The 22,133-nt window shown below is 35.4% G+C and overlaps 1 protein-coding gene across 3 annotated transcripts in view; it reads left to right on the forward strand.

The window, feature by feature from the left end:
- LOC124353766 (rab11 family-interacting protein 4) overlaps positions 1–22,133 on the forward strand; it is a 224,922-nt gene that overhangs the window by 24,261 nt on the left and 178,528 nt on the right. For 2 of the 3 annotated variants that reach the window (XM_046803760.1, XM_046803763.1), the window contains exon 2: positions 10,015–10,117. In XM_046803760.1, the coding sequence (XP_046659716.1) occupies positions 10,015–10,117 (103 nt within the window). Of the gene's footprint in view, positions 1–10,014; positions 10,118–11,899; positions 12,116–22,133 lie in introns of those variants that run through there. The other variant, XM_046803764.1, reaches the window with a different exon arrangement.

The following is a 22,133-nucleotide window of genomic DNA, read 5'->3' on the forward strand; positions in this document are numbered from 1 at the left end:
TCCACTCGGTGGTGCGTATTGTTCATTGTTGACGTCTTGTCGTTCTGTGCTTTGTTTGATAATGTTAGTTTCTGTTTCATGCGATCCACTCGGTGGTGCGTATTGTTCATTGTTGACGTCTTGTCGTTCTGTGCTTTGTTTGATAATGTTAGTTTCTGTTTCATGCGATCCACTGGGTGGTGCGTATTGTTCAATGTTGACGTCTTGTCGTTCTGTGCTTTGTTTGATAATATTAGTTTCTGTTTCATGCGATCCACTCGGTGGTGCGTATTGTTCATTGTTGACGTCTTGTCGTTCTGTGCTTTGTTTGATAATGTTAGTTTCTGTTTCATGCGATCCACTCGGTGGTGCGTATTGTTCATTGTTGACGTCTTGTCGTTCTGTGCTTTGTTTGATAATGTTAGTTTCTGTTTCATGCGATCCACTGGGTGGTGCGTATTGTTCAATGTTGACGTCTTGTCGTTCTGTGCTTTGTTTGATAATATTAGTTTCTGTTTCATGCGATCCACTGGGTGGTGCGTATTGTTCAATGTTGACGTCTTGTCGTTCTGTGCTTTGTTTGATAATGTTAGTTTCTGTTTCATGCGATCCACTCGATGGTGCGTATTGTTCGATATTGACGTCTTGTCGTTCTGTGCTTTGTTTGATAATATTAGTTTCTGTTTCATGCGATCCACTCGATGGTGCGTATTGTTCGATATTGACGTCTTGTCGTTCTGTGCTTTGTTTGATAATATTAGTTTCTGTTTCATGCGATCCACTCGATGGTGCGTATTGTTCGATATTGACGTCTTGTCGTTCTGTGCTTTGTTTGATAATATTAGTTTCTGTTTCATGCGATCCACTGGATGGTGGTGTGCATTGTTCAATGTTGACGTCTTGTCGTTCTGTGCTTTGTTTGATAATGTTAGTTTCTGTTTTATGCGATCCACTCGATGGTGCGTATTGTTCGATGTTGACGTCTTGTCGTTCTGTGCTTTGTTTAATAATATTAGTTTATGTTTCATGCCATCCACTGGATGGTGTGTATTGTTCAATGTTGACGTCTTGTAGTTCTGTGCTTTGTTTGATAATGTTAGTTTCTATTTCATGCGATCCACTGGGTGGTGCGTATTGTTCATTGTTGACGTCTTGTCGTTCTGTGCTTTGTTTGATAATATTAGTTTCTGTTTCATGCGATCCACTGGATAGTGCGTATTGTTCAATGTTGACGTCTTGTCGTTCTGTGCTTTGTTTGATAATGTTAGTTTCTGTTTTATGCGATCCACTCGATGGTGCGTATTGTTCGATGTTGACGTCTTGTCGTTCTGTGCTTTGTTTCATAATGTTAGTTTCTGTTTCATGCGATCCACTGGGTGGTGCGTATTGTTCATTGTTGACGTCTTGTCGTTCTGTGCTTTGACTGATAATATTAGTTTCTGTTTCATGCGATCCACTGGATGGTGCGTATTGTTCGATGTTGACGTCTTGTCGTTCTGTGCTTTGTTTCATAATGTTAGTTTCTGTTTCATGCGATCCACTGGGTGGTGCGTATTGTTCAATGTTGACGTCTTGTCGTTCTGTGCTTTGACTGATAATATTAGTTTCTGTTTCATGCGATCCACTGGATGGTGCGTATTGTTCGATATTGACGTCTTGTCGTTCTGTGCTTTGTTTGATAATATTAGTTTCTGTTTCATGCGATCCACTGGATGGTGTGTATTGTTCAATGTTGACGTCTTGTCGTTCTGTGCTTTGTTTGATAATATTAGTTCCTGTTTCGTGCAACCCATTCGATGGTGCGTGTTTCTTTATTTGAGTTTTATATTTTCTTTAATAATCTCACTGTCTGGTTTCATGTGACATGCTTTCAACCCGATTATTGCTACATTTATGCTTAGTGCTACGTGTTATAGTGGTTGCCATGTGTTTTCTGTTAACCTTACTTTCAATTTTCTAAGAAGATAAAGGAACAAACCCAAGTTCACGAAATGTCTAAAGTTCTTTTATGATTAAGGACGGAATGTAGAAACATTACTTTGAGTTTTTCCTCTTACGAACAATGAAACACCTCATACAGTTTTGGTCTCCTTATTTTAGTCGTAAGATAATGGAGGGTGTAGTATCATTTTAATTATATAAATAATCCAAACGCTTCTAGTTTTTTCGATACTTGTATGGATTATTCAGAAAAAATCTGAAAATCTGTTGCACTTCACGGTTTTATTATTATAAAAGTTCACACTTCACACAAAAGAACTAAACAGTCTTTGGATGCGCAATAATGATGTCTGTAAAATGTGAGTGTTCCCATAACGCCACTATCAAAAATAAGGCCGTAACAGCATGGGTGTACCATTGTTCTCACAAATAAAAAGTCAATGTCGTTTTACTAAAGCAGGTCCATTAAAATTTTTTTGAATAATTTCGATTATAAGACTTATTGGTGTGCTTTTGTCTGTTAAAGTGATTTATTTTTCTATTAGCAGTTTTACCAACTGTACCGACTTTTACAACAGGAAATGGACCGCATCTTATTTACCACCATTGTTGTTCACAGTTATCTGTAATAACGATAGAGTTGCCCTTGTACACTCTGTGGGAGAATTGCAAACAAATACAAAGGTGATAAATAACTGTGCGAGTAGTGTTGGAGGTCGGTGTGAAGGATAAGTAGCGTTTTTGTTGTAGAAAAGTGTAATTAAAAACTCTATAAAAACTAATTTTTTACACTTTTGAGTGCTATACAATGACATGCTATATAAATATTTTCAATGTTCGAAATATGTATCGAGCAAAAAACAAGTACTGTATGTCCTAATTTCCAGAATTTAGTATTAATAATAAAACTGCACATCTGTGAAATACTTGCTTTTGTATATTGTCAATATCCATATATAGGGAAATATTTAAGTTTCTATACATTTTGTGAAACATTTCAAGTGCACAAATATTTAAAATAAAAATTTCCTTTAACTTTTCGTACATCTGATAAAATATTATGTTTCTTGTTAATTGGTTAGCGCTGGTTCGAGAGGTTGCATTAATTTAATGTTATCTGTCTGTGTGTATGTCTGTTCCCACGATATCTCAAAAACGAACATGCCTACGGACTTGAAATTTTGCATGAAGCTTCATTTCTATATAGGCAATACTAAGTTTGATGGTGGTTCTTGTCCGTCCATGGAATATGAGTCTTTGAAGCTCACTCAGTAGGGTGACAAATTCCTCTTTTTGTATTCAAATTTATATAGATTTTTCTGTTCTGTATGATTATCTGTCTATCTGTCTGCAGGACATCTTGAGAATAAATTGAGCTAAAGACGCGATCTCATCAAAACCGTTTCGCGATACGAGGTGTGGCTTACTCATGCCAGGTACATTATATAAATTTAGCACTAACAAAGTTTAAAAACAAAATACTTTATAGCATGAAAATTAAGATGGTAATAAACAATACACATTATTTTTAAGACATTTTGTTTGTAATTTTTAGTCACGAATAAAACATAAAGAACCTATTCTATTCATTAATTTAATATACAGCTAAGACCACTCTAATAATACATAACAGCATTTATACTTATATCATCCACTGTTATATTTTGTCTTTACAATACGGGAAACGTTTTTCGATATAGCTAAACTGGCACTACTACGCAAATTTAACAAATTACAAGCATTAAAAATATTAGCCCAATAACTGTGTTGTATACTGATTTGTTTCCTGTAATAGATAAAGGCAATAATTCTATTTTTTTATTTAATGTATTAAACAAACTCTAGCTTCTATCGGAAGAGTGATTCAGAGCTTTTCCTTACTAAATGATTGCCCTCTATAACTGTTTCATGAACACTAATAACTAATAACTTATAATGTAGCAATGGTGGGAAGCGTTGACTTAATGTTGAGTTTGCTCTTAGTGCAGCGTCTGGGATCCGACTCCTGGAATCCTGGAGACAAGTTCGTCTGAAGAGACCCAAAAAAGTCGGTGACGAAGCTCAAACGATTTCCGCATCATTTTGACATCAGAGACACCTAGACTACATAACGTAGTGTAAACATCGGGGCAATAATAATACCTCTTCACCTAGACAGTAACCTAGTAAAAATCACTTAAATTATTCTAAGCTTTCTCATAATGTTTACGTAGTTGAAGAATGGGTTCTTAAGGCTAGTTGCACACACACACCGATTTTGGACGACCGATTTTTTACCGGCCGTCCAAATTCCAATAGTGAACTGAATGAGGGAACGGAACCTGGCACACACGCCGCCAGCTGATCGGCGCCAGTTCACATTGGAATTTGGACGGCCGGTAAAAATCGGTCGTCCAAAATCGGTGTGTGTGTGCAACTAGCCTTAGTTACGCTTTTTAAGTTAATCGGACAGTTAGTTGTGTAAATTGTATGAAATATAAATTAAATTTAAAAAATTGATAAACTTTTACAATGTACAATCTGATTTCGAAAGAGATAAGTTTTTAAATTTAAAATTCTCAGCTCCTTAAGATAACTTGAGTAAAGACCAATTTTTAACCAAAAATTGTAATCAGTTCATGACGAATTACAGGCATTACAATAAAAATTCTAGATATTCCGTAACCAGGCATAGCCAACAACTGTTGAAAATAAAAGTGTAAATTTTTGTAGTACAATATACATTTAGTATAGCTTCAGTGAGTGATATATTTTAATGATTTATGACGAAAATAAAAAGTTTAGAAATAAATATTAATTATAAATATTAATAATAATAAATATGTATTAAATAAAAAATGTCACTCCATACTATCGTCTCTCATATACAAGCTGTAAACATACATGTTCTGATTTGTTTGTTCTTGAATATAAGATGTTTCTAATATTAGATACCTATAACTTGTAGTGGAATCATAAAATAGATTTTAAAATTTGTCTTTCCTTGACAACAAGTGTCTTACAGGGCAGTGACTGTATTATTTACTTAAACCAATTTCCCAACAGAGACCCGATTACACCACTTTAAAGAGTTAACGGTTAGAAAGTTTAGAAACTATTCATTCAACTCTCTTTTTTCATCTCATATAAGAGTGTATTATCAAGTCTTAGGTCTGAATAATATGTTCATCGTGCCTATAATACATTATTCAAAATGAATATATCGTATAGAAATAATTATTTTGGTTTTAATAAATGTTGTATTTTTTTAGAAAACTATAACGATTTGGCATTAAAAATAAAACTTTTAAATGCATAAAACGAAAAAGTGTTACGATTGGATTAGTTTTTATGAATCCTATACGATTATCTTGACATTAAAGTAAGTATTACCCTTATCATTCATTTGAATTTTTAACGGCACATTTAAAATCAACAGAGTTGCCTCAAAAATGATGTTCTGACAGATTGTCTGTTAGTTTGGTTGATGATTTAGCTACAATTATTTTAAAAATAAAACAAGTAGAACTCAAATTTAAAGTCTTAGAAGGGTACCTGTGTTAATTTTATATTTAAGTCAAATTCCACGCCTTGTTGCCGACAAGGCTGTAAATTGTCCACTTTTGTTAGTATGTTATATAAAGCAGACCAAAGAAAAACAATAGACTGGCGCTGGTGTGTGTGTGTGTGTTTTTTTTTTAAGTAAATATTTAGATAATTTGAACTTCTGTCCTGTACAGTACAGCGATGTAAACCTATAGTAAGATTGTTCCTGTAATGGTAAAGGCATAAAAGAGATCATTAACATATAAAAAGAAAAGTAACGGTTCTAAAACAGAGCCTTGGGGAACTCCATACTTGACAAAAAGGCATAGCAAAAAAGAGCAGTGTCCGAGCCTTCCGTATATTAAACCAAAGGATTGAGCGATTCATGAATGACACGAAACTTTACACAATACGATGTCGTATTGTGTTCGGTTTTAGTTAAAAGTGTTCATTCAGTGTAAATTACTGGTGCGAAGCGTAACACAGGCTCTTTTTGGTACACAATTATTACAATCTCGACAACAACGTCGCGCGCGCCGCACCGCTTCGCCGCCTTGATCCAGATCGGTCGCCGCGCCGCCCGTACGTCATGCTGGATTTACGTTTTTCTTGGCTCGTGTTTTTCATAATCCAAACCCTACATGGGTGTCCTTGTTTCCTGGTTGCCACTGTTACAGCATCAGTATTGCTGAGACAAGTAATCTTCTTGGTTGACCGCCGGCGATGATTGTAGGTTGTATTGTTGTTACTATATTCACTGTACGGACTTCAGAATTGACTACTAATTAATAGCGCCATACAATGCCACAGATGTTTTTGTTTTACTAAGTAGGCGTTACATCTACACTATCTGATATTTAAGAAAATTTAGTTTTGCTGCAGGCGACGTCGTATGGAAGTATTGGCACCAGTTTGCTGTAGGAAATAAATATTTAACAATTTACATTAATTTGACCTGAAGTTTAATAAAACTCTTACGTTTGTGAGTTCTTAAACTGCCAACTGAATATGAGTGTGGAAATTCAGACGGTATCTATTATAAGAGATGTGAGTCCGCAAATAAACTTTGTTTTGCTCAAAGTTATAGTTTGTTCCGTAAATATTGAAAATTATTTTAAATATAACTTTTTGGGTTGGAGTAGAGTTCGCAAATTAATTAGGTTAAACGCATCAAAATCAATGATTTTAATGTTGGCCCTTTTGAGGTTTTAGTCTTAGTTTTGATAACTGATTAATAGCAAATTCATGGAACATTAAAATAATAAAGTATTTTAAAACCATGTCACATGGGATAGCTGTGATTGTCAATAAAAAACGCAAAACAGTGTTTGAGGATATTTTGAATTTTGGAACTTAGGCATACTTTTAAATGTGTGAGTTGCACTTCAAAATAAAATAACAATATAGGATTATTAGCATACATAAAATTTTCATTTTAAAATAAGTTTTAGTGCATTAAGGGGCCTTAAAAACCTAGCATAAAACTTTTTTTCTCCCTCCCATAGTTTGCAATGGAAGGAAGAGAACGTAATGCTATATAATTAAATTCTGTTAAATTAAATATAATTTAATGAATATGTAATGTTTGGTCATATGTACCCGGACTTTGATTAAAGTATAATGAAAAGTGATCGGGTTATACTCATGGATTCGTTACAAAGTACACCTAATGACGATTGTATACTTTGTTTACCTGTAAATATTTTAAACTATTAATTGTAGAGGTTGTCCGATGACGTCCAATTAACTCTTAGTTTAATGTCCCCATGAACATGAATAGGGGTACAAATAGAAATAAGAGAAGAAATAAATTGGAGAAAAAACGTAGGTACCCATAATAATAATTCATTGAGATTTTTCTACTTTTTAACTCGCCTACGTGAAAGAATTATTTCTTGCAACTCTAACAGAAACGTTTGTACTGGGTCTTAACCCAGTGTGGGCGGGAAATCATAAATTTTAAAGGAAAATGACCATTGAGTTAACCGTCAAATTAAAGGGTTTCATGAGACCGCAAGGAAACCCTTTTCTCTAAATAGGTTCCGTTTCAACAAAGATAAATTATTCTACCTTCAATTGTAGTATACACTATGATGAGTTGTGTATACGTAAGATTTTAAACTTTCTTCTTCTTTGTTCAATGCCATTAGATATCACACGATCCATTGACTTTATCAACCCTGTCCCATGAATTTTAACGGCGCCGGTTTATCTTACCGAAATCTTTAATTTGAGGTATTACTCGATAGATAAATCTCCAACCACCCCCCCCCTTCGTTCATGACAGAAGGACAAAAACATTTTGAAAGGCAATTTTGAAATCCATCGAAAACGGCAAATGATATTTGCACGTTCACGTTTCCCAAGGAGATTTGGAACTTCTCATCTGTTCCAAAGGGGAATAGGACTTTTGGGACATCTGATATAGTATATAACACAGGCCCATACAAAATTCTTTGAAGTTTTTGAGGATTGGGTAGAGTCCGTCATAATTAATATTTTTGATTTTATGTTTTTGTTTTCTAACTTGCAATCAGATTGGGCAAACTACAAGGCTTCTGGATCGTTTATTATATGCCATAAGCTGCATTTAAAATTAGATATATCATAGAGCTCTGAAACTGAGAGTAAGAAGAAAATGTTTTATGGGTTATTATTACACTTATAGTACGAGATCCTCGTTGCGTATATAATCTTCTTGTACTAATCCAATACATATAATGTTTTCTCATTTAAAAAATATTACTTTAAAGTTGTTTTATTAAGTTTCGTAACACCCAAATTAAAAATTTACTGAAAGTTACAACCTGTATGTTGTTTTCCCTCATTATTAAAATATCATACTAAAAAATTACAGTACACTCGAACGAACAAACACAAATAAAATCGCGTATCAGTCAAACTATGGCAAAGGTGGGTGTAACCCAAATAATACGGTTAATTAAATAATTCACAACACCAAAAAAATGCGAGTAAATCAAGCTTCCAAACAACTTTCAAACTATTTTGTATAATATTTCACTATACAATATTCTAATGAGGTCATCCAATGCAAAAAGACCGTCGGTTAATTAAATAATTCACAACACCAAAAAAATGCGAGTAAATCTATGCTTCCAAACAACTTTCAAACTATTTCCTATAATATTTCACTATACAATATTCTAATGAGGTCATCCAATGCAAAAAGACCGTCGGTTAGTTAAATAATTCACAACACCAAAAAAAATGCGAGTAAATCTATGCTTCCAAACAACTTTCAAACTATTTTGTATAATATTTCACTATACAATATTCTAATGAGGTCATCCAATGCAAAAAGACCGTCGGTTGAGTTAAATAATTCACAACACCAAAAAAATGCGAGTAAATCTATGCTTCCAAACAACTTTCAAACTATTTTGTATAATATTTCACTATACAATATTCTAATGAGGTCATCCAATGCAAAAAGACCGTCGGTTATTAAATAATTCACAACACCAAAAAAATGCGAGTAAATCATGCTTCCAAACAACTTTCAAACTATTTTGCCTATAATATTTCACTATACAATATTCTAATGAGGTCATCCAATGCAAAAAGACCGTCGGTTAGTTAAATAATTCACAACACCAAAAAAATGAGAGTAAATCTATGCTTCCAAACAACTTTCAAACTATTTTGTATAATATTTCACTATACAATATTCTAATGAGGTCATCCAATGCAAAAAGACCGTCGGTTAGTTAAATAATTCACAACACCAAAAAAATGCGAGTAAATCTATGCTTCCAAACAACTTTCAAACTATTTTGCCTATAATATTTCACTATACAATATTCTAATGAGGTCATCCAATGCAAAAAGACCGTCGGTTAGTTAAATAATTCACAACACCAAAAAAATGAGAGTAAATCTATGCTTCCAAACAACTTTTAAACTATTTCCTATAATATTTCACTATATAATATTCTAATGAGGTCATCCAATGCAAAAAGACTGTTGACGTTCAGAAACATTCTGATGACTTTCTGATATAAAGCAGAAGTTATTATTATTACGTCACACAGGGTATTGAACATTTTATTGTATTGTAATAAATTCTAATACTGTAATAACAAAATCATATTGAAAATAAAGTCATAAAGATGAGACTAAAGTCACAATATTTAAAGGTTCACCAGATCTACGTTGCCGCACCTAAATGACAACCAACCACTGCAGGATACTTCTAGCATCCGATCCTTATTTGGATCCGAAGAGGTCTATTGTAGTCAAAGGAAGGAATTACGTAATCTACTCCCAACAACCGTGAATCACTATTATTGAATGAGTCAACATATGATCATCGTTTACAATTAAATTAAGTCACTATAAATATGGTTACACTTAAATTCGTTATTATTACTTTTAAACCCCCTTCCCAAAATTAGCCTGTATTATAATTGTGAGTTTTTATAGTTTACATTTTTGTAATGTTTATAGTATGATTGTCTAGCATAAATAACTCTGTATATACTTATCTTTTGATAATAATGTGGAGGTTATTAGTGAAAATAATAATTAATTATCCCTTTTCCTGTTTAGGAAGATGCAGAAGAAATCGCCCAACAGTTGGACCCCAAAGGTCGGGGACTTTTGTCCTACAGAGACTTCTGCCGGGGCGTCAACACATTGCTGGAACGCGCCGGTAAGTCTGACGACGCAATTTGGTGACGTTTCTGTCTAGTAATAGCTTCATTTTAGTTGGAGGCGCTTGCGTTATTGGACATTGTGATCGCTACGGAATATGCTATCATTTAGAAATATTATGCATTAGGAGTTACCCACGGCTTCTCACGCAATTTTGTAGGTTTTACACCTTTATGAACGAGCATTTATTGAAATATGCCAAATAATTGGATAAATGCCAAATATTAATAGAAAATTTCTTATATAATATAAGTGCACTTGATAAAATGATGTGATGTTTTAGAAGTAGTACAATTAGTTCAATTAAAAATAAATAAATAAGTATCCTTTTCTATCCCTTTCTAAGAATTATACCTCATAGAATAAAAGAGCCTTCGGACACAAAAATGGTAATTAACAATTGTAAAATACCGACTTTTATAAGCTACTGAAGAGTAACTATTACAAAATTATTCATTTCTTGATAAATTAAATTCGTTGTAATATATTCTATTACACATATAAGTTTTACCTAAATTTAAAGATGTATGAATCTTGTTAGTTATTGGTTATAATGCATGTGAAGTACTGATTGAATAAATTGTTCCTATTCTAATTTATGTAACGTAACAGTTTTCTATCTAGTTTTTTGACGTAAAAACCCGGACATCATTTCAGCTTTTATATAAGGATGTTTAAGTAGGTTCTAAACAACAAATTACAATAAGTTGTAATATTCAGTTTTTTCTACTGCGGTAGATTTATTTTTCAGCAAATGTTTCTGGTTTCTTAAAGGCCTACATAATATGCTGCAATATCACCATAGGTTGCCGGTTTGTAGAGCGACAATTGATTAATTAGCTGTGAAGACTTGTTTTATTTTTCCTTACTTTAAACGGGTTTTTACCTTTACCTGTTTTAAAACAGTTTAATTAATTATACTAAAAAGTTTGCAATGTTTGATTTATCCAATTCAAAGGTATAATTTTTTTAACGGAAAAATACAGACGGGGTTAAACAAAGCAAGATATGACTATACTTTATTAACATTTCTTATTTATTTTAACCTAACAAATCATATGATAACATCAATCAATGTTGAATTTATGGGACACCCTGTAATAGTATTTTACTATGCATTCAAGATTCAACATCGTACATTTAATCATGGTATAACGGTTTCCACCACTAAATAAAATTAATAAACGTTATGATCGTAATATTTAAACGTAATTATAAATTAAAGTATGGCAATAACAGATAAATCAATGTATTGGAAGGGGAAAATATAATATTGAACTTAATTTTTGTGTATAATTTATTATAATTCTTAATTTAAAAAATGTTTTAAGTTTGAAATAAGTTTAATGTGGCAGAAAATATATATTCTATAGTTTCATGTGACTACCACGATGGTATACTTTTATCTATGTTCTCGCATTTGAATATGGTACTTGATTTCGGTTTTCTTCTAAATGTTGAATAGAAATACAAGTATTTATGTCAAAGACAATAGAGTAAAGATTACAAATAATATAGATAAAAAAACTGTAGCCGCAACCCACAAACAAAATTGGACAATAAAACTGAAAACTAAATGTCCGATTTCAAATAAACCGCTATTGCTGCTTCAAGCCCAGTTACAAGCGCCTTCAACCAAAACAAATACACAACCATCGACAGGACAGGTAGACCAAAGGAATGCGTCAGTGTTGTCAGTGTGAAAGAGAGAGCGTCAATAAAGTTAAGACAGAGAGCATTCTGCGCATGCGCGTGGGACGCCATCTCTGTTCTGTTCGGAACATTCAGTCGGTAGAGTTACCTCGACATCTGAACTTCACCTGTTGATAGTACCGTAACATATTTGTATAGTTTTGTCCAATATTTTCGGGTGCTCGTAGTTTTCTTTTGTTTTTTCTTCAAATTTGTGGGTACAACCGTAATAAACAGTGTCCGCGAGTGTTGTGATTTGGTTGTGTAGGCTGGCTGGCGCACTCTTGGATACCTTTTGATTCAGGTGAGGTTATGTTCTCCCAGTAACTATTGTTTACATCGCTTGCAACCAACAATATACTGAAAAGTATAGATATATTATATTTGAAATTATCTATAAAATAGGATATTTTAAACGTTTTGTTATAGTGAACCTATACATTTTGTTAAACAATATAAATGTGGTCAGCGATTTGTTTAAAAATCTAATTTTGTTATCGGTATAACAATTTGAATAATTTAAAATTAGTATTTTGTGAAGGTTAACCGATTGTTTGTTGAAAATATAAACTGTGGTTTTGGAATAATCATAATGTTTTACAAATATTCTTTCTATTTGAGTTATCTGTGTTTTGAGCGTTTTTCTTTTTAATACGTCGAGTATTCAATTGAATAAAAGCGTGTTAGAAAGTAGCTAAATGAAATTAAGTACCGTAGGGATATTTTGTGGATTTTAATGTATTGAAAAATAATTCAAATTGCATAATTAAACATTAGTAGACCTTTAAAATCCAGAAATTTTTCAGTAGACCAACTGAACTTTTCCCCGATAAGTTGAAAAAATAATTTTTCGTTGAAAAAAATAGTTTTCTAAAGTGTCAATAAAGACTGTGTGAATGGCTTATCTATAACAGACCACGTGGTGCAGCCTTATCCACGTGATTTTACAGGTGGAAGTGGAAGGTACTGTCACAATAACAGGTCTCCGGATCTCGTCGGTTTCTACCCAATAGTTTCTAGACAATGGGCTAGTTCTCGGCAACTTTTAGGCTACCGACGTGTTTTTGTGAACTGCAGGTAACAAACCTGGCCCCACTCCACACGTCGGTGATTCATTCTGTAATCCTTTCTTGACTTTTGATATCGTTAGAAAATTCAGTGTGTTAACTTTAACTTTGGGGGCCATGGAATAAATCTAAGTAAATCCAAATTCGAGTTAATTATATACGCATTATTTAGGTGTAAATATTGAAATTTCAAACAAATTAGATGGCCGTTATATGAATATTTTTGTTATTTTAGGAGGTTTCCTCCTCTTAGCCCCAACTCCTTAGTTACGGAACTGTTGGGTATTATTGTTATTCTGCTTAGCTGGCTTATCAAACGACTTTCTTTACTGTAGACCATGTACATTCTCAAAACTCAACGGACTGATCTCTTTTACAACAGGCTACCGTAGTTTATTATAGCTAAATGGTTTTTTTACACATGACCAAATGTGATAGTATAACCTAACTTTTTAACAAATTACAATGTTCATATTTAAATTCATTAAATGAATAAATTGATATCGGTGTAGTCTAGTCATCAATTTGATAGAAAAATACCAGTCTGAGCAAATCCTTTTTGAGTGTTTCTCAGTAAGTTAAGGAAAGGGCAAGACACTTTTCAAATTTAGCTGATGCTTTGTAATTTTCGTTTTTTAATATCTTTGGTATTTTATTTAGACTTATGTGAAAATCATACATTTACATAAAACGTTGCATGGGCATAGGTTTGGAATATTTTAATCTGCAGTTTGATTTGATGGTATATCGTATTCAGAAGTTATTCGAGATAAGGAAAGTAATTAAATGTGAATACATATTTGCCACTGTAATGTATGTGAAAAGACATGCGTTATCAAGTTGATGACATGAGGGATAATGGTAGAAGAATGATATTTAAATCCTAATCCATTTAAATGTCTCAAAGTTGTGATTGACCTCCGAGCCATATTCATAGTTTATACTTGTGGAAGACAACAAAACCTGCAGATTTCGTTTATTTATAAATGTTGAGGAAGGACGTGGGCGAAGTGAAGGCCGAAGCCACAACGCGGAGGCGGAGGTTATGTTTAACGTCAAGTTCGCGTGTCCTGGGTCGTCATTTTGTCTGGGAATCCTCACAGTCACTACAGCCTGCGGGGAAACCTGCACGCTATGGCTGCCGTGTCTGTGTTGTAAAAAACTGAAAACGAAACCCACATTGCTCTCTCTATCTCTATTGTGTGATCCGAACAGTTATTCTGGATTATTTCAGTTTCCTATATGAAAGTTGGTTTGGGTTTTTTTTTATTTTCCTATCAGTAATTTGCTGTCTATTTTTAATTTAATTTTAAAAGTCATCCGATCCTTCAATATCAAGAATGTCCTTAAGCATACAAGCACATACATGTTATGTGGCTGCTTTATAGGTTCATGATCGAAACCTAATAACAATAATCAATAATTGACGAAGATGGAATTTGCGAAATTTTTAGGTGCATTCTACGTGTGTTCCATAAGTCAGGTTTTTGGGATGATGACTGTTTGAATAAAAATCCACATTTGTGTAACAGTGTAAATCATTTTGGAAATACTCTTAGATTTCAAGAACTTTTTTAGGGGATTCTATGGGAAATTGAGACACTCGTTGTTTTTCTTTTCTGGGCGAAAACATATAGTTTAGGCACTGTTTTTGCTGCAAAAATTGAAAAAGGATTATTATCTAAACACATGTCGAATGACGTAATACAAAATATTTTTTTCAGATTTAAACGAGTAGTTGTAAGAATGAGAGTGATCTATATTTGTACAGAAAGAGTGAAAATTAAGCTTGGAGCATCTATTGGGTTGATTGCTTAGATATGGTGATTATTTTATTTTTCAGCTTAAGTCTACAGAGAATATTTACATACCTGATAAGCTTATTACATCAGTGCATGGTTAAGGCTATTCTATTTTTAGAGCGTAAATTATAAATTAATATTAATTAATAATTAATATATTTCTATACCGTAACATATAATTAATAAATAATCATAAATGATTTAACCTGCGGTATTAAGTTTGGTTGGCGTTTAATGATTTTTCATGCTAGATCTTCATTTGAGAAATAAATGTACAAATAAAGTGTAAAGTGTAGTGTATTAAATGTGACTGTATTTGTTTACCAACAATTACTTTACTTTCTTACCTGTGGTAAAATGTTTAAACATTCAAAACCGTCACAATTGTATGGTATCTAAACTATAACTATGTCCTTGAGTAACAAGTATTTCAGACGTTGATATTGGCGCTCTAAGGATTGCAGATGACATTGTGGTCTATTTACTCCTTACTCTTGGGATGGATTCACTGTAAGAATTATTGATTGAAAACAAATTAATATACGAGTAAAGTTAAAGGACGTGTGTTGTTTACCCTCTGACCTTCTCCAAGGACACGGGACGAGTTTTGAAGGTCACCCACTCCGAAAGGACCCATCTTCATTCCCGCACTAACCTACAAGCCTACATTCCTCGAGAACCTTCGCGTCGGTCAATGGGGTTACGTCTGTTTTCGCTCAGTGAATGACAACGACTGTTTTTTCAAAACTGTTCTCCACGTATGGTGGTTTATTGATTACTAAACTAAGGGATTCGATTACGAAAGGAATAACTTCACTTGGACCTGTCAGTATTCGGATGGAACATCAAATCGTATTATGTCCTTGTATCTCCAGGACTCGAATAGCTGTAGATCCTTGTACTCGTTATACCAAAAACCAGTACAGTCAAATATTGTTATTCCAACATACCGAATATAGTATACATTTCAAAAATGGTCCACAAAAATATCCTGAAATACTTTTTGGTCTTAAAAGACTTACAGCCCCTCCCCTCGATGTATTGACTTTTTTATTCATCCACACTATTCCAGCCTTGTCAACATTATAGTACAAGCAAATCTTATTCTTAAAAATAATACATCAATTACATCGTGATATTATTTTGCTACGAGACGCAATGATGCTACGTCTACGTGTCTTTGACACTTGTTGACACGTGACAAGTCACGAGATTGTTGGACTGGTCGCTCCAGCTCCAGACCAGGCCCAGAACAGTGCGACCTGACACCGTTCCGGATACAGATATCTCATTACACGTTGTGACGTCATACACAACTTCCGGTCAGGTGAATCGGATGCGGATGTGGCCAGCCTCCGAGCACAGCCCTTTGAATATTCAGACCGCGTCTGGTATTCAAGTGCGTCTAGGTTTTTGATGACTTGGTCTGTTTTAGTTTCAATATGGCCATGCTGTCGGTTATTTTTCTCTTCCAGTGACTGGATTTTCATTAGCCGAAATAGTTGTATTTGTAAGGGAATAGTCTCTGCAAGCAGTGACATTAGATGGCGAAAGATATAACACTGGTGGAATTAGCAAAGAAACTTCAGCAAAATATGTGTTACTTGAGTTTAGCTCAACTTCTCAGCTTCTCAGTAAGGTTTGCAAACACAAGACGCACTTGAAGCTTAAATATGTGTATGGACTATATGATTTTGAAGTGTATGAGTGTCATGATTGGTTACGGTGTCCTTTACTTCTCGGAAGTGTAATCTAGAGGGTGTACCTAAGGCAAAAGTATATGTCATGGTTGTAACTAACGTTATTTCTTGTAGATGTAGTAGAATACGTTTTTCGCTTCCAAAACAAGTATATACTTCATATATATGAAAGCATATGAAACAAATGATACAAGAAAACTAAAGTAAATACACAACCTTGGGTAAGTCCTTGTACAGATTTTTAAACAAACAGTCATTAAATTGTAAAATATGTTAAACAAACGTAACTTAATAAGCCTTTTACAGCCCTTCAGTCAAGTGCGATTGTAGGTGTACCACTCGTCTAGCGGAGGGCCTTGTTGACAGATAAGGGCAGGTGGTGGTGGCGCAGCGTTTTCCTCTCGTGGCCCTTATCAGCCGCGGCGCGATAGACGTGTTATCGCACCCGTGTTATCAGCTTGTCAAACACGCACCTTTATGCGTTTATGTGAGATTTCCTTGAAATGCCACAAAGAAGCACTCTTAAAATTTCGTCGTTTCGTAGCGACGAGGATAATGGATATAAAACACAATTTTTTTACTACATTTACTTTTGAACTTCTGTGTTGAAGGCCACAGGAGGTTGCAGAGAGTTTTTTGTAACTTTATTGTTAACAAAATGAAATGTAGACCTATGTTAAGTATGTTCAGAAATTTCCTATTCCTTGTCACAAAGTTCGTATTTATACAAAACAGAACTGCGCGCACTCGCAGTTCCTGATTCAGAAGTTTCCTGTGATCTTGTCATAAAATTCGTATTTATAGGAAGTAGAACTGCGTGCATTCACCGTTCCTGACTCGGAACTTTCTATGTGATCTTCCTATTCCTTGTCATAAAGTTCGTATTTATAGAAAGAACAACTGCGTGCACTCACCGTTCCTGACTCGGAACTTTCTATGTGATCTTCCTATTCCTTGTCATAAAGTTCGTATTTATAGAAAGAACAACTGCGTGCACTCACCGTTCCTGACTCGGAACTTTCTATGTGATCTTCCTATTCCTTGTCATAAAATTCGTATTTATAGAAAGAACAACTGCGTGCACTCACCGTTCCTGACTCGGAACTTTCTATGTGATCTTCCTATTCCTTGTCATAAAGTTCGTATTTATAGAAAGCAGAACTGCACGCAATCGTTGTTCCTTATTCGAGAGCGTGCAATCTCGTTATCTTTATAGCGATAAGATGTTTGAAACAGATAGTTTCACTGGTAAAGCCTTAAAACTGATTAGGTTAATAGTACTGTCACTGATTCTTTGATTCGGTGCAAATCAAAACCCTCTGAAGTTATTATCAGAAGAATTGTATTTGAGGTTCACTGGTAAAGCCTTAAAACTGATTAGGTTAATAGTACTGTCACTAATTCTTTGATTCGGTGCAAATCAAAACCCTTTGAAGTTATTACCAGAAGAATTGTATTTGAGGCGTTTTAAAATAGATTACAGATTTTCGTATTTTTGGTAGTATTTCACAGTTTTAGCATCATATAAAATTTGATACGTGTTATATAGATGTTGACTTCACAAAACAGTTTATTTTAATTTGACTGAGTCAAGTTCAATACACCCTATTACTCTAAATATATTCAAGTTTGCAATTAAGCGTTCTATAAACATGATTTGTGTCATCTTGATTACGGTATACATGGGTTGTTTCTGTGTTTTATACTAACGTATCACGAATTTTCATTGAAATATTTTTGTGGAAATAATAACGATAGCCTATTGTTGTAGTTGGAAAACCACGGGAACCCCTAGAATATAATGAGCTGATCAGTGCGCGGAATTGTGGGAATTTTCCCTTTGTAACGGGGCTATTGAAGAATGCGATTACCGACCTCATCAGTTCTAATTGTGAGAGAATGTTATAGTCAATTCTCGTTATTTATGAAGTCCGTTACAAAAAAAGAATCAATTAAAACTAATCAAACCGTAGGCATGCGCTGATAAAGTTGGAATTCAATTTTATAGCAACGTTGGTGTGAATAGAAAATTCTGTAATTCCCTGGAATAGTGCAAAGAAATTGGAGCTCGGTCTTTCTATTTTTCAGGCGAATATGAGCACACTAGACGCATACGTCATTTGCCCTCTAGCATAACAATTCCAGGTACGGTGTTTTACAAAGGCTGCTGTATCTCTCAAGGTCATCTGTAATCTGACTCATCACGAAATCGTTAGCCTATTCGTATGTCGCCCACATTCCACGGATTACAACAAAAAACTATTGTTTGTGTTATTGTTCTCTGTCCGGTGAGCCGTGGTCTCTGAGGGATTGGTTAGTGTTGGGAACGACCGTGTTGGAAGCGTAGATGGCCAAAAGGGTTTGCGTACACTCTCGAGTCCATCGTGTTGGTAGCGTACACGTGAAATTTGAGCGTAAATTATGGCAATGAAATGTCTGAGAGGTGTTGCTACTTGGAATCTGAAAGTCTCTAGGAGTAACTAAAATTTCGTACAAAAGTATTATTCTCGGCCAAATTAAATCAAATAAAATCGTTTATTTGCAATCTACAATATACATTGCATAGCTAACGTCATTTATAAAATCTAAAATGTGTACATTAATCCCACATTAAGGCCACATTTAAACTTGCAGATTCAAACATTCACACCTCAGTCATTCGCTGCCAATTAGGCCTACACCCACTTCTAGTCCTCATCGCATGGTCTCCCAGTTAATTGCCAGAAACCCATTAATAATGTAAAGAGTTTGAGACGAGTTTTTAACACCTTGGACTTTGAGACATTTTAATTATGTTTAGCAATCTGTTTATGAAATGAAAACCTGTCTTTGAAGACTTAAATTCATAGCCCACCGTTCTGTGCATTCTCGGACTCCACGGTAGTTATCTCTGCCTCTTGTCTCATAATCATGTATGTATTGTTCGGTTAAGGGACAAATGGACAAACAAAATAGATTCTTTGTTAGATGTAGAAGCATGGCGAAGTCAACTGTTGCCAATTTTTGTTCCCTGTCCTGCACGACTCTCAGTTCTGTCAATATTCATAAAGAGGTTTAGTGTTTTTATTGCTGATTTGAAATACTTTAAAATATGTGTTGAGCTAAATACGGAAATCCTCTAAAGGAAAACTGCATAAAGCTACCTCTGTGTAGGCGGCGGATGCGACGGGACGAAGCCAGGTAAAGGCATGAACACGTGCTGCAACAGTTGCGCAGACTGCAGACACGATTGGCTTAGGTCTTATTCTAACTCGCTAGACATGTGTAACGATTTGAAAATACATTTCACCCCTAGGCTATTTGAATATGGCTTAAAAGGGGTGACTTCTATAATAAAACACGTTTTTAGTTTTCTTATCCGCATTAAGATTAATGTCACGTTAAGGAAGAAACGATGAAATATACTTTTTGCGCCGTTTTCATAAGCTTCATAAACAAATTGAACGATAAGGCGTAGCGATCGTGCTCTGCTCGGAGTTGCATCCCAACACCAAAGTAGGATCATGATTATTTGTGTGTGTAGGACACGGCACACATGTTGAGGGCTTGGTGATCGTGCGTTGCTAGTAGTTGGATCCCAACATCTAAATGTACGATCATGTTCATTTTGTGTGTGTAGGACGGCACACATGTTGAGGGCTTGGTGATCGTGCGTTGCTAGTAGTTGCATCCCAACACCAAAGTAGGATCATGATTATTTGTGTGTGTAGGACACGGCACACATGTTGAGGGCTTGGTGATCGTGCGTTGCTAGTAGTTGCATCCCAACACCAAAGTAGGATCATGATTATTTTGTGTGTGTAGGACGGCACACATGATGAATGCTTGGTGATCGTGCTCTGCTAGTAGTTGGATCCCAACACAAGAGTAGGATCAAGTTTATGTTTGTGTCTAGGACGGGACGCATATTCAATGATAAGGCTTGGTGATAATGCTCTGATCGGAGTTGGTTTCGTCGATCCCAACATCAAAGTCGGATCAACGGCGCGTACGTTGAGGGGTGAGGCTTGGTGATCGTGCGTTGCTAGTAGTTGGATCCCAACATCAAAGTACGATCATGTTCATTTTGTGTGTGTAGGACACGGCACACATGTTGAAGGCTTGGTGATCGTGCTCTGCTAGTAGTTGGATCCCAACACCAGAGTAGGATCAAGTTTATGTTTGTGTCTAGGACGGGAAGCATATTGAATGATAAGGCTTGGTGATAATGCTCTGATCGGAGTTGGTTTCGTCGATCCCAACATCAAAGTCGGATCAACGGCGCGTACGTTGAGGGGTGAGGCTTGGTGATCGTGCTCTGCTAGTAGTTGGATCCCAACACCAGAGTAGGATCAAGTTTATGTTTGTGTCTAGGACGGGACGCATATTGAATGATAAGGCTTGGTGATAATGCTCTGCTTGGAGTTGGGTTCGTCGATCCCAACATCAAAGTCGGATCAACGGCGCGTACGTTGAGGGGTGAGGCTTGGTGATCATGCTCTGCTTGGAGTTGGGTTCGTCGATCCCAGCATACCAAAGTCGGACCATGTTTATTTCTGTGTTGAGAACGGCGCGCATGCTGAAGGATGAGGCTTGGTGATCAAGCTCTGCTCGAAGTTGGGTTTGTCGATCCCAACACCAAAGTAGACATTGTTAGTGTGTGTTGAATATGGCTCGCATGCTGGATGGTTTCGTTATCGTGCTCAGCTCGGAGTTTGGTTCGTCGAGCCAAGAATAAATTTAGCCTGTTTGATGAGCACTTACATGCTCATGCTAAGCCCAATTAAATCGTAGTGTAAGGTCCGTTTGTTGTAAGATGCGTTGCTTATTGTTTCCCAATACAATGAACTCCACATTAAGGTAAACAGTGGGTGGATTGAGTGGACAGATTGAGTCAAATGGTGGGCACCGAGCACAAGGCAGGCAGTGGGCCGCGCGAGGCCAGCGTGTGGTGGTACAGGGCCGCGGAGTCTGGGTGAAAGTCGGTGGGACCGCGGTACCAGGAGGTACCTAGCACCGTGTCCCCTCTCCCGACTGCTGCCTTGTGTCTTGCCGTCACCGTTAACGGTCTTGGCTGTGTCACGGAGTCCGCCTTTGTACGCTCCTATTGTAAATATACGTATACCTTCCCTCTGAGCTTTGTTTGACGGAACGGCTCCGGCAACTAGCGTGGTTCTCAGTTCACTCTTAAGTTTACCTTATAACTTGGCTGTGTCATGGAGTCCGCCTTTGTACGCTCCTATTGTAAATATACGTATACCTTCCCTTTGAGCTTTGTTTGACGGAACGGCTCCGGCAACTAGCGTGGTTCTCAGTTCACTCTTAAGTTTACCTTATAACTTGGCTCGGATTGTACGCCCCATTTAAGATTAATCTTTAATTACTTGTAATTGTATGTGTTCATTATTTGTCTCTGAATTCAAACATTAACAATGTTTGCACTGCAATGCTTAAGTATGCTATCGTAAAAGCTGCATGATTGTAGAGAAGTAGTTTTTTATTTATACAATGTACTTTTCGGATTCGAAAAATCCATCTTCGGGTACTGTACTTGTAGGTTAAGGTAAATAAATTTAGCTAAATAAATTACTACATTTATTTAACCCTACAAGTACCTGAAGACGGATTCTTCCAATCCGAAATTTACATTGTATAAATAAAAAACTACAAAGTGTTCAAAGGTGTATTCTTATATTTATATGAAACACTTTTCGAGGTTACATTTCTAATACATTATTATTTCAAAGGTACGTAAAATTCTTACAGTTAATTTT

This window comes from Homalodisca vitripennis, chromosome 2, assembly GCF_021130785.1.
Source record: "Homalodisca vitripennis isolate AUS2020 chromosome 2, UT_GWSS_2.1, whole genome shotgun sequence".
In the NCBI taxonomy this organism is placed as follows: Eukaryota; Metazoa; Arthropoda; class Insecta; order Hemiptera; family Cicadellidae; genus Homalodisca; species Homalodisca vitripennis.